The sequence below is a fragment of the Cetorhinus maximus genome, chromosome 33, assembly GCF_964194155.1.
Source record: "Cetorhinus maximus chromosome 33, sCetMax3.hap1.1, whole genome shotgun sequence".
Classification (NCBI taxonomy): Eukaryota; Metazoa; Chordata; class Chondrichthyes; order Lamniformes; family Cetorhinidae; genus Cetorhinus; species Cetorhinus maximus.
The window spans coordinates 9,299,690-9,317,668 of record NC_135911.1 but is presented as its reverse complement, the minus strand read 5'-3'; the positions used below and the strand labels follow the sequence as shown (position 1 = coordinate 9,317,668).

Genomic DNA, 17,979 nt, shown 5'->3' with positions numbered 1-17,979 from the left:
TTCAAAATAACTTTGAAATTCAAGTGGTTTCTCTTGACTTTCATGTTGGCTCCAAATGGTTCTGAATAGTAAATTAAATGCGGACAGGAACAGTCCATCCTTGTTTGGTGTTTACCATCTACTGTTGGTAATACTGAACAATATAAAGAAATTGCTTCATTTTCTGTTGCAAAGCTTTTTTTTTGTAATCTTAATATTTTGTTGGTTCGTTTTGCTACCCCCCCCTCTCCCATAATCTACAATGAATTTTGTTTTGAGATGGATCCATTGCAGTATTTTTATATCCGTGTTATCAAAATCCTGATGCCTGACTACCATCTGTGTTTGAGGGGGAGAGGAGAAAAGGAGGGGGGAGCAGGTAGGTGGAAAATAAAACCTGGAAATCTCTAACAGGATAAAGGAAAGATTGGGTGGTCAGTTGTGAAGGGGAGGCATCAGGTGGTCATGGGGGTCAGTAGGAGGTTTGTGGTTGGAGGGAGGATTGTGGGGTGTGGACGGCAGGGGGGGGGCGCGGTGTGTGTGTGGTTAGGGATGGCATAGACGGGTGGCTCCATGCAGGGCAGGGGAGTGGTCAAGGTGTCCCGTGGATGGTCCTGGGGGCGGGGGGCTTCCGGTGGGGGATGGTGGGAGTAGTTGGGTGGCTCATGGAGTGGTCTGGGGAGGTCAGTACACTAGTTACCCAGAAGCTAGAAGTAGTTTTATTCTTCTAACTTTTTCCAGGTAACTATTGCTGCAAGACAGTCGGAACCATCCGAAGTTTGCGACTTAAATTGCATTTTCGTATAGTTCCCAGTGCAGGGCAATTGCCCATCAGAAGTTTGAACTTCTCAGGTGATGACCGTGCCATCCTCAGCAGGGAACCTCCCGGGGGCAGCACGTTTTTTAGGGTACCCTCCCCCCACCCCAGATAGGCTGCCCTGGAGCTCGGAAGTTATGGGCCATTGTAATCAATCAAATACATAGCTTTTGAGAGCTGTCATACTTTGTGTATACCCCCCTTGATCATCTCTAGGCATTAAGACATTTGGAATATTGGTATATAGTAACAGGACTAGACCATTCCCAAGCCCGTTCTTCCTTTCAATTAGATCATAAATTCAACTACCTGCTTTTAACGTAATAAAACATCTCAAGATGTTAGTTAGAGGATACATGGGCTCTTATTCTGAACATAAACCACCTCAAACCCCTCAATTAGATTTCAGCCTGTAACTCACTCCTGGGTATCTGTAATTTTATATTTCAAACACGCCAAATCCCTCAAATAAAATTCCAGTCTGTAACTCTCACAGTATCTGTTCTATATATAAACCACCAAAGCCCTCAAATAGATTCCAGCCTGGAACACCCTCCCAACTATCTGTTATGCTATGTATAAACCAACCAAACCCCTTGATTAGATTCCAGTCTGTAACTCACTCCTGGGTATCTGTTATTCTATATATAAACACCCCGAACCCCAAGATTAGATTCCAGTCTGTAACTCACTCCTGGGTATCTGTTATTCTATATATAAACACCCCGAACCCCAAGGTTAGATTCCAGTCTGTAACTCACTCCTGGGTATCTGTTATTCTACATATAAATCACCCCGAACCCCTCAATCAGATTCCAGTCTGTAACTCACTCCTGGGTATCTGTTATTCTATGTATAAACCAACCAAACCCTTTGATTAGATTCCAGTCTGTAACTCACTCCTGGGTAACTGTTATTCTATATATAAACTACCCTGAACCCTTCGATTAGATTCCAGTCTGTAACTCACTCCTGGGTAGCTGTTATTCTATATATAAACTACCCTGAACCCTTCGATTAGATTCCAGTCTGTAACTCACTCCTGGGTAGCTGTTATTCTATATATAAACTACCCTGAACCCTTTGATTAGATTCCTGTCTGTAATTCACTCCTGGGTAGCTGTTATTCTATATATAAACTACCCTGAACCCTTCGATTAGATTCCAGTCTGTAACTCACTCCTGGGTAGCTGTTATTCTATATATAAACTACCCTGAACCCTTTGATTAGATTCCTGTCTGTAACTCACTCCCGGGTATCTGTTATTCTATATATAAACCACATGAACCTTTGATTAGATTCCAGCTTGTAAACCACTCCCAAATATCTTATTCTATACATGAACACTTCTGAAACACTTGATTAGGTGCAGCTCTCATATTCAAATGAGTTATAACACTCAATCATTGCAATTTAATTATTAGACAATATATAATTATTGCAGGGAGATCATTTTTTTTTGTGTTCATCAGAAAGTGAGGGATCTTCGAACTAAAAGTGGAACCCTTTCCACCTCAGGTTCACAATTTCAGCATCAAACACCCTGAGGGTTAGATACAGAGTAAAGCTCCCTCTACATTGTGCCTGAGCTCCTTCCCTTGTGGAGCCCCTAGCATTCTGTCTAGAACCATCGAGTGTCTTACAGGCACTTCCCATTTCACCAAGCAATCCCCAATCTCAGCTGTCGTGTTAAGAAGTTAATTTGTCTTGTGGCTGCACAGAGATATTTCATGCAGCACATTTACAATCAGTAAAAGAAGGAAAATTTTGATGTTATCAGCTGATTCGAACTCATTAGTGAAACATAGTTTGCCTGAAGAATGATTGTCCCACCTCTCCCCTGCCCTACCAGCCTTCCCCTACCAACAAAATGCAGATTTCCATATTTAAAAGTGTTTTTCTATTTTTACGTTCACAGAATGTGAGCATCACTGGCTGGGCCAGCATTTATTGCCCACCCATAAGGTGGTGAGCTGCCTTCTTGAACCGCTGCAGTCCATGTGGTGTATGTATTCCCACAGTGCTGTTAGGGAGGGAGTTCCAGGATTTTGATTCAGCGACAGTGAAGGAACGGCCAATATATTTCCAAGTCAGAATGGTGTGTGGCTTGGAGGGGAGCTTGCAGGTGGTGCTGTTCCCATGCATCTGGTGCCCTTGTCCTTCTAGACGGTAGTGGTCGTGGGTTTGGAAGGTGCTGTCGAACGAGCCTTGGCGGGTTGCTGCAGTGCATCTTGTACATGCTACACTTCTGCCATTGTGCGTTGGTGGTGGAGGGAGTGCATATTGAAGGTGATGGATGGGGTGACAATCAAGAGGCTGCTTTGTCCTGGACGGTGTAAAGCTTCATGAGTGTTGTTGGAGCTGCATTCATCCAGGCAAGTGGGGAATATTCCATCACACTCCTGACTTGTGCCTTGTAGATAGTGGACAGGCTTTGGGGAGTCAGGAGGTGAGTTACTAGCCACAGGATTCCTAGCCTCTGACCTGCTCTTGTAGCCACTGTATTTATATGGCTAGTCCAGTTCAGTTTCTGGTCAATGGTAACCCCCCAGGATGTTGATAGTGGGGAATTCAGTGATGGTAATGCCATTGAACATCAAGGGCCAATGGTTAGATTCTCTCTTTTTGAAGATGGTCATTGCCTGGCACTTCTGTGATGCGAATGTTACTTGCCACTTGTCAGCCCAAGCCTGAATGTTGTCCAGGTCTTGCTGCATTCGGACATGGACTGCTTCAGTATTTGAGGAGTTGCAAAGGGAGCTGAACATTGTGCAGTCATCAGCGGACATCCCCAGTGGGGTACAATAGTGCAGTGGTGACACAGAATTAAATAGAATTTACAGTATAGAAACAGGGTGTCGAGCTAAAATGGTGTGTGAAATTTCAACGATCCTTCTTCAGTTAAATTTAATGCAAGCCCAAATAAAATATGTTCTGCAGTTAATAGGAATCTTCATCATCATCATCAACATCATCAACGTTGTTGTCTTCCTCTGCATCCTCATTTTTCCATGTTTCAAGTACTGAAGGTAAAGGGATTCCATCAAAATTCAGGGTGGGGTGAAAAAGCTTATCTTCTGGGGAAATTACCAGTGTTTCCATCCTGGTAGGATCAAATGTAAACAAGGGTGTGAGACTAGGGCAACTCTGGTGCATGTGAGACAATGGTGTACAGTAGTGCAATAATTACATATAATCACACCGCCTTTCCCAAGCAGAAACGGAGGGCCCACCTGCCCCGTGCTGGGGTTTACATTCCACACGAGCCTCGTCCCTCAAAACCCTAGCTCAAAAAACTCTTTCAATGTCTACACAGTCACTGGCTGATCTATGGCGGTGTGGTCCCCGGGCAGCAATGCCAGCTTTTCCCCATGATTCCTTTCCAATGTCTGTCTGCAAGCATGACCCAGACTTCCCTGTCGCTTGCCATTTCAACACTCCACCCTGCTCTCATGCCCACATGTCTGTCCTTGGCCTGCTGCATTGTTCCAGTGAAGCTCAACGCAAACTGGAGGAACAGCACCTCATCTTCCGACTAGGCACTTTACAGCCTTCCGGACTGAATATTGAGTTCAACAATTTTAGATCATAAACTCTCTCCTCCATCCCCACCCCCTTTCCGATCCCCCTTTTCCAATAATTTATATAGATTTTTCTTTTCCCACCTATTTCCATTAGTTTTAAATGTATTTCCATCCATTGTTTTATCTCTACCTTTTAGCCTATTTCGATCCCTTCCCCCCCACCCCACCCCCACTAGGGCTATCTGTACCTTGCTCGTCCTGCTTTATACTCTTAATGTCACCTATTATCACATTCCTTAGATAATATCACCACCTTCAACACCTCTTTGACCTTTTGTCCATAACATCTTTTGGTTATCTCCATCTATCACTGGCCCTCTATCCTGCTCTACCTGTCCCACCCCCCCTTAAACCAGCTTATAGTTCTGTTGAAGAGTCATCCCGGACTCAAAACGTTAACTGTGTTCCTCTCCGCAGATGCTGTCAGACCTGCCGAGTTTTTTCCAGGTATTTTTGTTTTCGTTTTGGATTTCCAGCATCCGCCGTTTTTTGCTTTTATCTTACTTATGTGAGGAATCTTACCTCTGCATAAAATCCATCATATCCTGGAACACAAAAAAATGATACATTACCATTTTTACCTGGAATTATTCATACACACATTTACACATGCAAACACACACACAGTCACGTATACTCGCACTCATGCACACTCTTATATTCACACTCAAACACACAAATATTTACACACACTCACTTCCTCACACTCACACACAGGTGAGATGGGGAAGTGGTGGAGTAATCAGGATCTCACTGGTCTAGTAGGCCAGAGGCCCAGGCTAATGCTCTGGGGATATGGGCTCAAATCCCACAGCCAGTTGCTGGAGGAATTTAAACTCAATTAATAAAATCTGGAATATAAAGCCAGTCTCAGTAATGGTGACCATGAAGCTATCACTGATTGTCGTAAAACCCATCTGGTTCACTAAAGCACTGGAGGCAAGGATATCTGCCGTCCTTACCCAGTCTGGCTTACATATAACTCCAGACCCACAGCAATGTGGCTGACTCTTAACCACCCTCTGAAATGGCCTAGCAAGTCACTCAGTTCAAGGATAATTAGGTGTGGGCAAGAAATGCTGGCCTTGCCAGTGATCCCCATATCCCATCAAGGAATAAAGAAAATAAAAAATGCAGAAATTCACACACATGAACACACATGCCTGCAGAATATGTCTTCCCTGTCTGATCAATGGTTAAACTATGGCTCTATTGAATGGCAGGAAACGAGAGGTGATTGAGATGGATCCCAAAGGCTGATTGGATTGCGGACACACACACACAGCTTTTAACTGTGTGTCTCCTCACACAGCACCTTCCCGAACTTCATCAGGTGGTCACTGCTGAGGGGGTACAGCACTCACAACCTCAATGGCTCCCAGTTAAATGAAGAACCCTCCCAGGCAGTGAGCGCTGAGCAACTGGAAGAGGCCGTTTTCGATTCCTGGTAGGTGCGGAGTTTGCTGATTTTAACTGGGCGGGTGACAATTGATCTCACTCAGTGTCTGTGGGACTGCAGGGGCAAGCAAGATTCTCAATTGTCCCGAGTTGGAGCGTGTGAGAGTGTGATGGTGTGTGTGTGCATGAGAGAGAGACTGGCAGTGTATGAGAGTGAGTGAAAGTGTGTAAGTCTGAAAACGTGAGGCAGTGTGTGAGAGAGTGTGTGCAAGAGTGTGATTGTGTGTCTGTGTGTATAAGTGTGCATGTATGTGAGAGTGTCAGTGAGTGACTGAGAGTGTGTAAGATTGAGTGTGAGGAGACAGTGAGTGAGAGTGTAAAAACTGAGTGAGAATAAGAGAGTTTGTGTTTGTGGTGTTGCCCAGCTCTGAGTACTTTTGTCTGCATTCCCTCTGCCCCACCGCTGTCTGAGAATCGAGCATGGAGCAGGGAATGAGGGAGAGGTCTAATTTAGGGAATTAGCAGATAACTGTAAGGAGAAGAAATAATAATAATTACAGTTGGACTGAAACTTGAAGAGAGGCAGAAAGAATATTGCCATAAAATACAGCACTTCAGGTTAAACACACAGAGACACACTGGAGACAGACACAGACAGGACACACATAAATACAGAGAGGTGAGACAGAAGACAGGAGAGAGAGAAATGGATCACAAGGCAGGATCCATGGACCCAGGGAAGGCGTACTTTGACGAAAGCGAACTCGTCCTGAACCTTGGATGCCTCCTGGAATGAAGAAATCGTGTTCTCGCAGTCCTGCAGTCTGTGAGTGGTGTCCGCCTGCAGCCCTTGGATGGCGTCCAGGTGCTCATTGCCAACATGTTGTATGTCGATCATCAGCCGCTCCTTCTCATTCTCTAGGAACTCAATCAGGCGATCAATCTGGTCCTCAGTCCTTTCCTTGGCATCTGAGATCTCCTCCTAAACACATTCAAACCCCCTTCGTCAGTCAAACCTGGAAGACACAGCAGACCCCAAACCCAAACAGTATAGGGGAGGCTACACTTTCACAACCCACTGAGATCATAGCTGACACTCCGACTAGCACTATAGAGTGGATACAACACAGAGGGTCGGCTCTCTGCAAGAAGAATTCACCTACACTCACTCTCCTGCTTTTTCCCTGTAACCCTGCAATTTTTCTTCTCTTCAGATAATGATCCAGATTAAGCCTTCCCTGTGTCCACGGACTCCCTGTGCCTTGTGATCCGTTTCTCTCGCCAGTCTCTCTCTCTGTGACTCTGTCTCCCCTTCCTGTACTTGTCTGTGTCCACGTGTCTCTCCTGTGTGTCTCCATGGGCAAAACTTTTCCCCCGTTGGGGGGTAAGTGCGGGAGCGGGTGGCCCACCAGTTGGGCCGCCATTTTTCATAGGTTGGCCAATTAAGGCCCACCCAGCGTGACGTCCGCCTGGAAGCGCTGTGCCATCCACGTGCGGGCGGGGAGGGGAGGGGGGAATGGCAAATGCGGAAGTGCGCTCCTTCGCGCAGAAAGGAGCGCTCCGATCTCCCTGAGACTGAGTGCTGCCTCTAGGGAAATCGACTCCCAAAGGGAAGAAGTTTTTTTTTTCCGAAAATTTCATGAACCGTCCACGTCCCCTCATGCGACAATGCCACACGAGTTGGGGCATGGGCATAACTTTAAGTAAAAGTTCATCTTAGCTTTTAAATTCAGTCGTGAAACCTCAGCCCGCCCGCGGTTGAGGTTTCGTCCTTTTTCAGGTGGCTGCCAGCACTCCCGACCTGCCAGCCAACCTTAAGGTTGGACGGGCAGGTCCACTAATTGCTTTTTGAACGGCCTCAATAGACCGTTGACAGGTCGGCGGGCGCACAGCTGACTCGGCTGCGCACCCCCCCTCCCCCCCCGCCGACCTGAAAATGCAAATGACGCGGGATGACATTGGGAGTTCTGCCCGACGTTATTCCGCGTCATTTTACACATCGGTGAGTGGGCCCCACCACCCCCACTGTTCACTGACCGGAAAATTCTTGCCCATGTGTTTAACCTGAAGTGCTACATTTTATGGCAGTATCCTGCCTGTCTCTCTTCATGTTTCTGTCCAACTGCAATTATTTCTATTTTCTTATTCCTACAATCATCTGCTAATTCCCTGAATTAGATAATGATCCAATTCCCTTGTGAAAGCTGCAGAAGAGGGCAGAAGAGCATTCCTTAAAGCCGAAGTTTCAGAAAGAATTCGGCAAGCCCTGAGACACAATGTTCGGCCACTGGAAACGGTTTTCAATCAGGGAGACATGGTATACTATAAGAGAGAAAGGCTTAACGAGTGGAAAGGCCTGGGTAAGGTTATAGGTAAAGATGGTAAAACGGTCATTTTACAACATGGGAACCAGACTATTCGGGTGCCCTCTTCGAGGTTAGTTGGCACGGATTGAAAATTTGCCGGTGCTGAAATGGTTAGAGGAAGGGATGAGGAACCATGTACTTCTCATACCCAAATGTTGCATGACTGTGAGGACCAGGTTGCTGAGGTTGTGACAGGGTATCTGAAGGTGGGGACAGTAATTCGGATGAACAAGATGAGGCGATTTGTCCAAGAGGACAACTGCCAAAAGCTGGCACTAAAGTTACGTATTTGCCAGAAGGGGTCAGTCAATGGAGGGATGCGACGATTGTAGGTAGAGCAGGGAAGGCCGCTGGAAAACATAAAAACTGGTTAAATGTACGAGATAAGGGACAGGAGGTTAGGTCTATGGATTAGGGACATGAAGTACAAAAATGGAAGGCACAGAAACGAAGTATCAGTTCCGATAGTGGGTCTGGGAGTGAACATGCCTCTAGGAAGAGATCGTAAACTGTTGAAAGAACATCTACAAATGGGAGAGGGAGGTCAAAAAGTAACAGTCCGGAAAGTTCCAGACAGAAGGCAGGATAAAGGGCGTAGCTTAACAAGGTCAATGAATATGGCACAGACTGGTCATGCTACAAGGAGCAGAAGCCCATGTGATCGGGAAGTCTTAGTAGCTTCAAAAAAATTAGATGATAAATTAATAAAGGATGTGAAACAGCAAGAACTATATAGTTGGAAAGAATTTGGGGTATACACAGAGGTGCCAGATAGGGGACAACCAGCTCTGTCTCACAGGTGTATATGCACAGAAAAGGTGCTTCTTGATGGGAATCATAAAACTAAAGCCAGGCTAGTGGCACGAGGGTTTGAAGAAAAATTGGGTGACCAGGATATAAGAGTGAGATTCACCAACGGCAGGAAAAGCTATTCTGAAGATCTTCTTGGCTCTATTAGCTACAAATGCTTGGGAGTGCAAGTCCATTGATATTTGCAGGGACACCAACTTCAAAGGCATGTTTTTCTCCGTCCACCAAAAGAGGTGCCAAACGCAGAAGGGACACCCTGGAAGCTAAATAAATGTGTTTACGGTTTAAATGATGCCTCCAGAGTTTGGTATTTCTCAGTGAGGTCAGTTTCGTTAAAGTTGGACCGTCTTTAGTTGGAAGCAGACCCGGCAATGTTTTATTGGCATCTTGGAGGAAAACTTGCGGGCATCTTTATGATGCATGTAGATGGGTTTTTTTTGTGGGAAGGTAGTAGCAAATTTGAAATGGTTGTCATTAATGGGCTCAGAACAGAGTTCAAGACTGGAAGTCAGGCTTCTGGTGCGTTTAAGTACATTGGATTGGAAATCAGGCAGAGTGGATCACACTTCCTTTTACATCAGCAATCCTGCTTAGCGAACATCAATCCCATTGCAATTAGTCACGGTAGGGCCACCCAGAAAGATACAGCGGCTTCTGAAATGGAGAAAGCGGAACTCAAGAAGTCTAACTGGGCAACTCAATTGGCTGGGCAAACAAACAAACGAGGCTGGACGTCAGTTTTTGATGGTTTGGAATTGAGCACGAAAATGAACAATCCCAAGGCTTGTTCCGAGCAAACAAAACATTGACAAAGTTAAAAATGGAGCAGTGTGTTTTGAAATTCCCATCTTTGGGTGATCTTAGAAAAATGAAACTGATTGTATTTAGTGACACGTCTTATGCAAATCTATGTGATGGATTTGCAAGTACGGGAGGATTTTATAATATTTTTCATGGAGGTGGGGGGGAAAGGAAAATGCTGCCCTTTGGCATGGGAATCTAAAAGGATACGAAGAGTTGTAAAAAGTGCGTTGGCGGCGGAGACTGTCACCCTTGTTGAGGCGGGAGACATGGCATTCTTTATATCAAAGATACTGGTGGAAATTTTAAATGGGAAAGGGTATTCGGGAGCGGTACCTAGCGAATGCCTTAGAGACAATAAGTCACTTTGGGATAACGTCCACTCTACGGAGCGAGTTGACGAGAAGAGATTGCGGATTGACATTGCAAGCTTATAACAGTTGCTCGAGCATAAGGAGATGGCCGAGATCAAATGGGCTGACAGCAGCTACCAATTGTCTGACTGCTTCACCTAAAGAGGAGCGAGCCCCAAGAAGTTATTAGAGATCCTCAAAGGGGGACGTCTTTTTCTTTAAGATGACGAAAAGGAACATTCCTTTTCGTGTGGACATATTTATACATGTGTCTTTTTTTAAAGAGGGGGAATAAGGTAAATTTATTGAATGAAAAATGTGTATATTTTTGATTTTTCTTTGTGATTATATAAGCTTAAGGCTTATTTTCTTTTTAGGAAGAGGGGAATCTGTTGGAGAAGGAAACAGTTGAAGGAGTTCAATTGCTAATTATTAGTTAACAACCTAGGTACCTATTTGGTTGTATAAAAGGGATAACGGGTGAGACAAGCTCTCTCCGTAGAGTTTTGTGCACCAGAAATAAAACTATCTGAAGGAGTCTGTCTTGGTCTTCATTAACAAACAACTATTGAAGCTTAACAACTGTTTCCTATCACAGCCATTTTCACGTTCATGTTAACATGACAGATCAAGTCACTTTTGGATTAGCAACACTTGGGAGCATGTGCGGCCTGTGTACTGAGGTCAGCAGAGTTTGAATTGTGGCTTGAGCATCGCAGGTGAAACCAAATAGAAAAAGGCACTCAATAGAGTGCATACCTCCGCCCCAATGTGCTAACTCAGCATTAAACTGCGTAATAACAATGAATGCACTTCTAGCTGATCTTTCGTCCCATAAAACATGCCAGTAGGATTTACTATCAGGTTATCCTCACTGTTTCAGGATATTTCAAATTCTGTGTACCGACAAATCTTTATGGACTTTGCAAATCAATCCGCAGCCAACAACCTGCTCTGAAAACCCTGCTCACATTTTGACAAATTCCAGCACAGTAGGCGAGACAATCTGTAACATTCTAAAACAAAAAGTCAATTTGCCCTATCCCCCCCAATGAAAAAAAATTCTGGGATCCGCACCCACACCTTTGCCAACTAATCAGTTCTCCCCTGAGCCAAATCTTATGTGTGTACCAAGTTTCATTGCAACTGGTCCATTAATTTTTGAGATACATTCAAGGGGAGATGGTAGCAGAGTGGTAATGTCAATGGACTAGTAATTTAGAGACCCAGGCTAATGCTCTGGGGACATGGGCTCAAATCCCATCCTGGCAGCTGGTGGAATTTAAATTCAGGTAATAAATCTGGAATTGAAAGCTAAGTCCCAGTAATGGTGACCATGAAACTATCATCGATTGTCATTAAAACCCACCAATGCCTTTCAGGGAAGGAAATCTGCTGCCCTAATGTGGCCTGGTCTACGTGTGACTCCAGGCCCACAGCAATGTGGTTGACTCTGAAATGGCCCAGCAAGCCACTCAGTTCAAGGGCAATTAGGGATGGGCAACAAATGCTGGCCTTATTGGTGATGCCGACATCCCGTGAAAGATTTTTAAAAATATATTGTTTTCAGACAGACTAACAAACAGGGCCATCAGGGGACAGAGGTAACCAAATGAGAACCATCTCACCTTTGCTTTCTCCTCCAGCTCTGTGTACTGCAGGATCTGTACAGACAACTTTGCGTGAGTTTCTTCCAGACTCTCGACAATGTTTGGCAGCATCTTCTGCTCAGAGAGAGAGAAGGGCAGACTTTCGTTTTATAAAACAACAATTTGTATTCGTATATCATCCTGAGTTACTTTGCAGAGGCGTAAACCAGACGAACGCCCAGAAGCACAAACTGCTCAAACGCTGCACGGATGTTGCAGAATAAATCCAACAGGGATGCGGTGAAACGCTGCACAAACACTGCACTAAAACCCAGGTACAAAGGCAACACAACCCCGGCAAAAACCCAACAGAAGCACAACGCTAACGGTGCGCGTTCGGCGCACCAATGCAGCTCACGGCACTAATGTAGCGCACACGCAGCGCTAAACCACCTCCCCCCCTCAGCAAACACCACCCAAACACAACCTGAGCAGAGAATTGAGACAGACTAGTGCCATGTCGATGCAGCCCTGTTCCAGCACCAACATTAATGCCCTCAACATCATATCACCCACGCGGGCTGGCTTTGAGCAGCGTCACACCCCCTTCATCTGGCAGCCGCTGGCGTCAATGTCCACTTTGCTAAATGCACTATTTCCACTGGTGAGCGTTCCCCGCCAGCGCACTCCCAGTGCCCGCAGGGTCCCCTGACGGTGCCCAGTGGCCAGTCTGCCCAGCTCGCTTTACCTTCCAGTCTTTGGTGACCTCCAGCAATGGCTTGGCGGTGTGGCCCTCGTGTCGAGCACTCGTTACGCACAAGGGGCACAGGAGCTCCCACTCCTTGAAGCATAAATGAGTCACGGGTTCGTCACAGTGAAACCGGCAGACCCTCATTCCCAGGGAGCTTACAGGAGCGTCAGTGAAATCCTCCGCTTCCTCTGCAGAGAAACAGAAAGAGAACTCGCTTAAAGCCGCAGTGAAATATCAAACATAGGTAACACAAGGGACAGACATGAAGACTGCAGTGGCGGGGGTGGGTGGCAGCCTAGTGGTTATGCTAATGGACAGTAAACCAGCCTTGACTAAAGCTGCAGAGAATCATGAGTTCAAATCACTGTGACAATTGGGCGAATTTAAATTTGATTAATTAATATGTCTGGAATAAAACGCAAGTCTTGTATTCATTAAATTACCGGATTGTCGTAAAAACCATTCTAGTTCACTAATGCCCTTGAGGGAAGGAAATCTGCCACCCTTATCCGGTCTGGCCTCCATGTAACTCCAGACCCACCGCAGTGTGTTTGACTCTTGCCATCCCTCTGAAATGGCCCATCAAGCGACTCGTTTCAAGGGCAATTAGGGATGGGCAATAATTTCTAGCCACGCCAGCGACACCTACATGCCAAGAAGGTGTGACAGTGCAGCACTCCATCAGTGCTGACCCTCCGACAGTGCAGCACTCCCTCAGTGCTGACCGTCCAACAGTGCAGCACTTCCTCAGTGCTGATCCTCCGACAGGGCTGCACTCCCTTGGTGTGACCCTCCAACAGGGCAGCAATCCCTCAGTGCTGACCGTCCAACAGTACAGCCTCAGTACTGATCCCCCAACAGGGTAGCATTCCCTCAGTACTGGCCCTCCGGCAGTGCAGTACTCCCTCAGTACTGACTATCCGAAAGGGCAGGACTCCCTCAGTACTGATCCTCTGACAGTGCAGCACTCCCTCAGTACTGATCCTCTGACAGTGCAGCACTCCATCAGTACTGCCCCTCCAATAGTGCAACGCTCCCTCAGTACTGACTCTCCGCTACGGCCTTCAGTACTGACCATCTGACAGTGCAGTACTCCATCAGTACTGACCCTGCAATAGTGCAGCCCTCCCTCAGTACTGACCCTCCAACAGTGCAATGCTCCCTCAGTTCTGACCCTCCAACAGCTCCCCCTCAGTACTGACGCTCCAACAGTGAAGCACTCCCTCAGTACTGATTCTCCAATGGTGCAGCACTCCCTCAGTACTGACCCTCCGATAGTGCAGCATTCACTCAGTACTGGCTCTCTGACGTGTAGCACTCCCTCAGTATTGACCCTCTGACAGCGCAGCACTCTCTCAGTACTGACCCTCTAACAATGCAGCATTCCCTCAGTACTAACCCTTCGGCAGTACAAGACTCCCTCAGTACTGACCCTCTGACAGTGCACTTCCTCAGTACTGACCCTCTGACAGTGCAGCACTCCCTCAGTACTGACCCTCCGACAGTGCAGCGCTCCCTCAGTACTGACCCTCCGACAGTGCAGCACTCCCTCAGTACTGACCCTCCGACAGTGCAGCACTCCCTCAGTACTGACCCTCTGACAGTACAGCGCTCCCTCAGTACTGACCCTCCGACAGTGCAGCGCTCCCTCAGTACTGACCCTCCGACAGTGCGGCACTCCCTCAGTACAGGCACTGGGAGAGTTGACCTGGATTATTTGCTCCAATCATTGAACCAACATCCCCTTGACCCGAAAGGGCTGGAAAGTGTTATCAACGGTGCCTCGACTGTCAAAAGAAATCCCCTTTGGGCGAGGGGGGGGCAATAAAAAAGCTAACAAGTTGTGCCTTACCCGACTCTGCGTAACGCTCCTTACTCTTCTTCATCTTGCTGTAGGCCTCCACGAGCCTGACCAGGACCAGATGTTTCGACATGGCTGGCTTGCTCTGGTAGGACTCCCTGCACACGGGACACCGGTAATCCGTGCCGGCCTCCACAGTCGCAAAGACCTGATCGATGCAGGCGCCGCAGAAGCTGTGCTCGCACGGCAGCCGCACGGGCTGCTGGTAGAGCCCCATGCAGACGCTGCACGTCAGTTCGACTCCGAAAAGGCTCCCCCCGGCGTCTCCGTCTTCGTCGTCACTCAGGTACTGGGCCATCGCTCTCGACAGCGATGAGGTTTCCCCCCCCCCCCGGCCGGGTTGCGAGGAAGTGGGGGCGAGATCTGGAAGAAACGAAGAGATGCGCTTTTATACGTCACCGCACTTGACCGCCTCAGCGCGAACCAAATCTCTCCATCACCACTCGCGACTCCTCCGATCCTAAAGCAGTCCTTTGACTGCACGCAGCGAGACCTGGACAACACCTGGGCTTGGGCAGGCGCTCGGCAAGCAACAGTCGTGTCACCTAAGCCATTGGTCACTGATGGCCAATGACCCACCTCCCCCAGTTCTAGATTGTCCCACGAGGGGAAACACCCTCCCGGCATCGGCCCTGTCAAGGCCCCTCAAAATCATCTCGGTTTCGTTCGTTCTAAACCTGAGAGCGATAGATTTTTGTTATCCGTCAGTGTTAAGGGAGACGGGGCAAAGGCGGGGGGAGATGGAGTTAGGTCACAGATCAGCCAGGATCTTACTGAACGCAGGGACAGATGACAAGTCACCTCAGCGTCTGAAAGGGGAGGAGGTGAGGGGGCGGTCAGTGTCGTCGGTAGAGCGTGTTCTGGGTGGGAACAGCAGCCATGGCCCAGGCTCCTGCCTCTCTGACCCTGCAGGATTGGTGAGAGGGCGCGGGGAGGGGTTGGGGGGGAAGCACGGTTGGGGTGATTCAGACAAAAACTGAAAGGATGAGATTCTTCTACCCAAATACAGGAAAGGGAAAATGGGAGGGGCTAGCTGGGTGACGCCACTCGCCTCGGAATTCCCACTTACGGTGCTCCCGTTGTGATGGAGTTGGACGCTGCGGTGAGGAGGTGGAGGTTTGAGGACTCACTGGGTGGGGTGGGGGGTGGTGGTGATCACCAAGGTGGGAAGCGTCCAATGTTCCTACAGGAACATTAGGAAAAGGAGAAGGCCATTCAGCCCCTCGGGCCTGTTCCACCAGTCAATCGGATCATGGTGGATCTGTATCTCAACTCCACTCACCCGCCTTGGTTCAACCACAACCGATGGACGAGGGCAGCAGATGCATGGGCACACCATCACCGTCTGCAAGTCCCAGTCCAAGCCACACACCACCCCGACTTGGAACTGTGTCACCGCTCCTTTACTGTAACTGGGCTATAAACCTGGAACAGCACCGTGGGTGAACCTACACCGCATGGACTGCAGCGGCTCAAGAAGCCGGTTCATCGCCACCATCTCAAGGGGCAATAAGGGATGGGCAACAAGTGCTGGTCTAGCCAGCGACACTCACGTCCCAAGCACAAATTTGAAACACAGGCAAGCGCTTCCCCCCCACACTGGCTCTCCTGTGAGTAGCAGAGCCACAACGAGCAGGAAGGAAGCAGAGTATGATCCCCAAATCATTCGGGTCCTGTCCACCCCCCCCCCCCGCCCCCCCCACACACCCCCTCCTCCCGTCGGTGCAATCACCGAAACTCCACTCACCCATCGGTCCCATCACCGACACTCCTCCCACCCCAACAGCCCTCACACCTGGACAACCATCACCAATATTTATCAATACATCCATAGACTCTTGCCTCCAGCAAACCCCGCAGAAAGTGCCCCATGTCAAGGAGCATAACGAGAGAGCAAACTGGAGTTAGGAGAGTTTCTCAGTGTGAGGGAAACGGATTGGAGGAGAACGGTCACCCTTGTTTCCCGATGGGCCTCGTTTGTGTGATCTCCCCTTGTAGCTCAACGCCAGAGTCCAGATCTCATCCTGGTAAATCTACACTGCGCTCCCTCCGAGGCCAAAATATCCTCCCTAAGTTGTGGGGCCCGGAACTGTTCACAGTGACTCCAGGGTGTGGTCTAACCAGGGCTTTGTATAGGCTGAAGGATGACTTCTACCCCCTTGTATTCTAGATAGAAAGGCCAGCATTCCATTAGCCTCTCTGTTCCAGTTCCTGACATTTTAATGACCTACATGGTGGTGCTGTGCTACCATTCCCTCAGGGAGTCCCAGTTGCCGTGGTAACATACACTTTTCCATGCATGTTGTATCCTGGAGCTGTGGATAGTGACAGTGGAGGCTCCAGCATTCACGCGGCTGACCAGGAATCTCCCACGCTGGCTGTCTGCCATTGGTGTACGCGTTGGAAGAATTTACAGGCTGATACTCAGCCTGTTTCACCGCGATATGAACACACCTTTCTTGGCCAGGAAGTCCTGGGCGGGACTCAAACCTGGAGCCTTCTGGCCCAGAGGCAGGGAAGCTACCCACTGTGCCACAAGACCTCCCAGTGATCTTTGTACCTAGATCCAAAAGTATATTTAACACTAAAGGGGTCTTCAATCCCTCGGTTTCTGTTGTTATGAAGGAGTCGTGGGTCTTATTTGCAGGGCTATGGGGGAAAAGAGCAGGTCAGTCGGACGAATTCGATAGTTCTTTCCAAGAGCCTGCGCAGGGACGATGGGCCGAATGGCCTCCTTCTGTGGGATTCTATACAGGTTGGTGCCATTGGAATGAGCAGTTTAGTTGCGGAGTCAGGTCGATCCACATTCTAGGAGACAGCAGCCTTTTCTACACACACAGCCAGCAAGCATTTGGTTAAACAGTGCCTAATCTCCAAGCAGCGCCTTAGGGGCATGAAGTGTCGGCAGGGCTGGAGATCCTTGACATGATAAATGGCACACACACAGTTTAAAATTCACGAGGCTATTTGTTGAGGTCTTACCTGGCGAAATGGAATCTCTCTCTCTCTTGACTCTGCTCTCTCCCCCGCTCTCGGGTTCTTTCACTTTCAGTTTACTGCTTTGGTTCCTGATCTGTTTGGGACTTCTTTAAAATTTAAAGGCACCATCACACCCACTTTCCACCGCAGGGGAAGCCGGGCCACTGCAGTGAAACGAAGCAATCTGATAAGAGTCAAATAACATTCCAGCCCAAACCGAGTGTCAGGCAATGACCAACTCCAACCGGAGAGGGCCTAACCATCTCCCCCCACCACCTTGATATTCAATGGTGTTACTATCTTCAGCTTCCACACTGTCACCTATCTCCCCTGCCTGCCCCATCCGACCTGCACGTCATCATTTAAAGATAGTGAGCTTGAGAGTAATAATAATAATGAAAAACAGCCTCTCACCAGACGGCAGTCTTCCTCCAGAGCGAATTCACTGCTGCTCCTGGACCTGTCTTTGTGCCGTCCTCTGGTTTTCATCATCGAGATCGCAGCCAAGCTGGTGTCGCTGACTGATAGCTCCAAACAGCTACAGAAAATAAGTCTCTGCGAGGGGATCCCCACCAAATACCTGCCGTGACGGACCACAGCATATGTGCCCACCTCCCCGCCCATTCAGATGGAAGGCACTCACTGAGGCAAAGGGGGCTTTGTAATGTACGCCATGAGGCAAAAGAGAGG

At 48.1% G+C, this 17,979-nt stretch overlaps 2 protein-coding genes across 2 annotated transcripts in view; both read right to left on the bottom strand.

Annotated features, from left to right (window-relative positions):
* Positions 1 to 17,979, bottom strand: part of LOC144671554 (histone-lysine N-methyltransferase PRDM7-like) — a 177,965-nt gene that overhangs the window by 42,804 nt on the left and 117,182 nt on the right. The gene's annotated exons all lie outside the window — the stretch shown is intronic.
* Positions 3,687 to 17,593, bottom strand: LOC144671575 (tripartite motif containing 13-like). The gene is made up of 7 exons (XM_078533534.1): positions 17,293 to 17,593; positions 14,302 to 14,673; positions 12,447 to 12,637; positions 11,738 to 11,833; positions 6,528 to 6,761; positions 4,904 to 4,926; positions 3,687 to 3,900 (listed from the first exon to the last, which is right to left on the bottom strand). Exons 2-7 carry the CDS (start codon positions 14,606 to 14,608, stop codon positions 3,738 to 3,740), a joined length of 1,014 nt encoding a protein of 337 aa, XP_078389660.1. The 5' UTR covers positions 14,609 to 14,673; positions 17,293 to 17,593; the 3' UTR covers positions 3,687 to 3,737.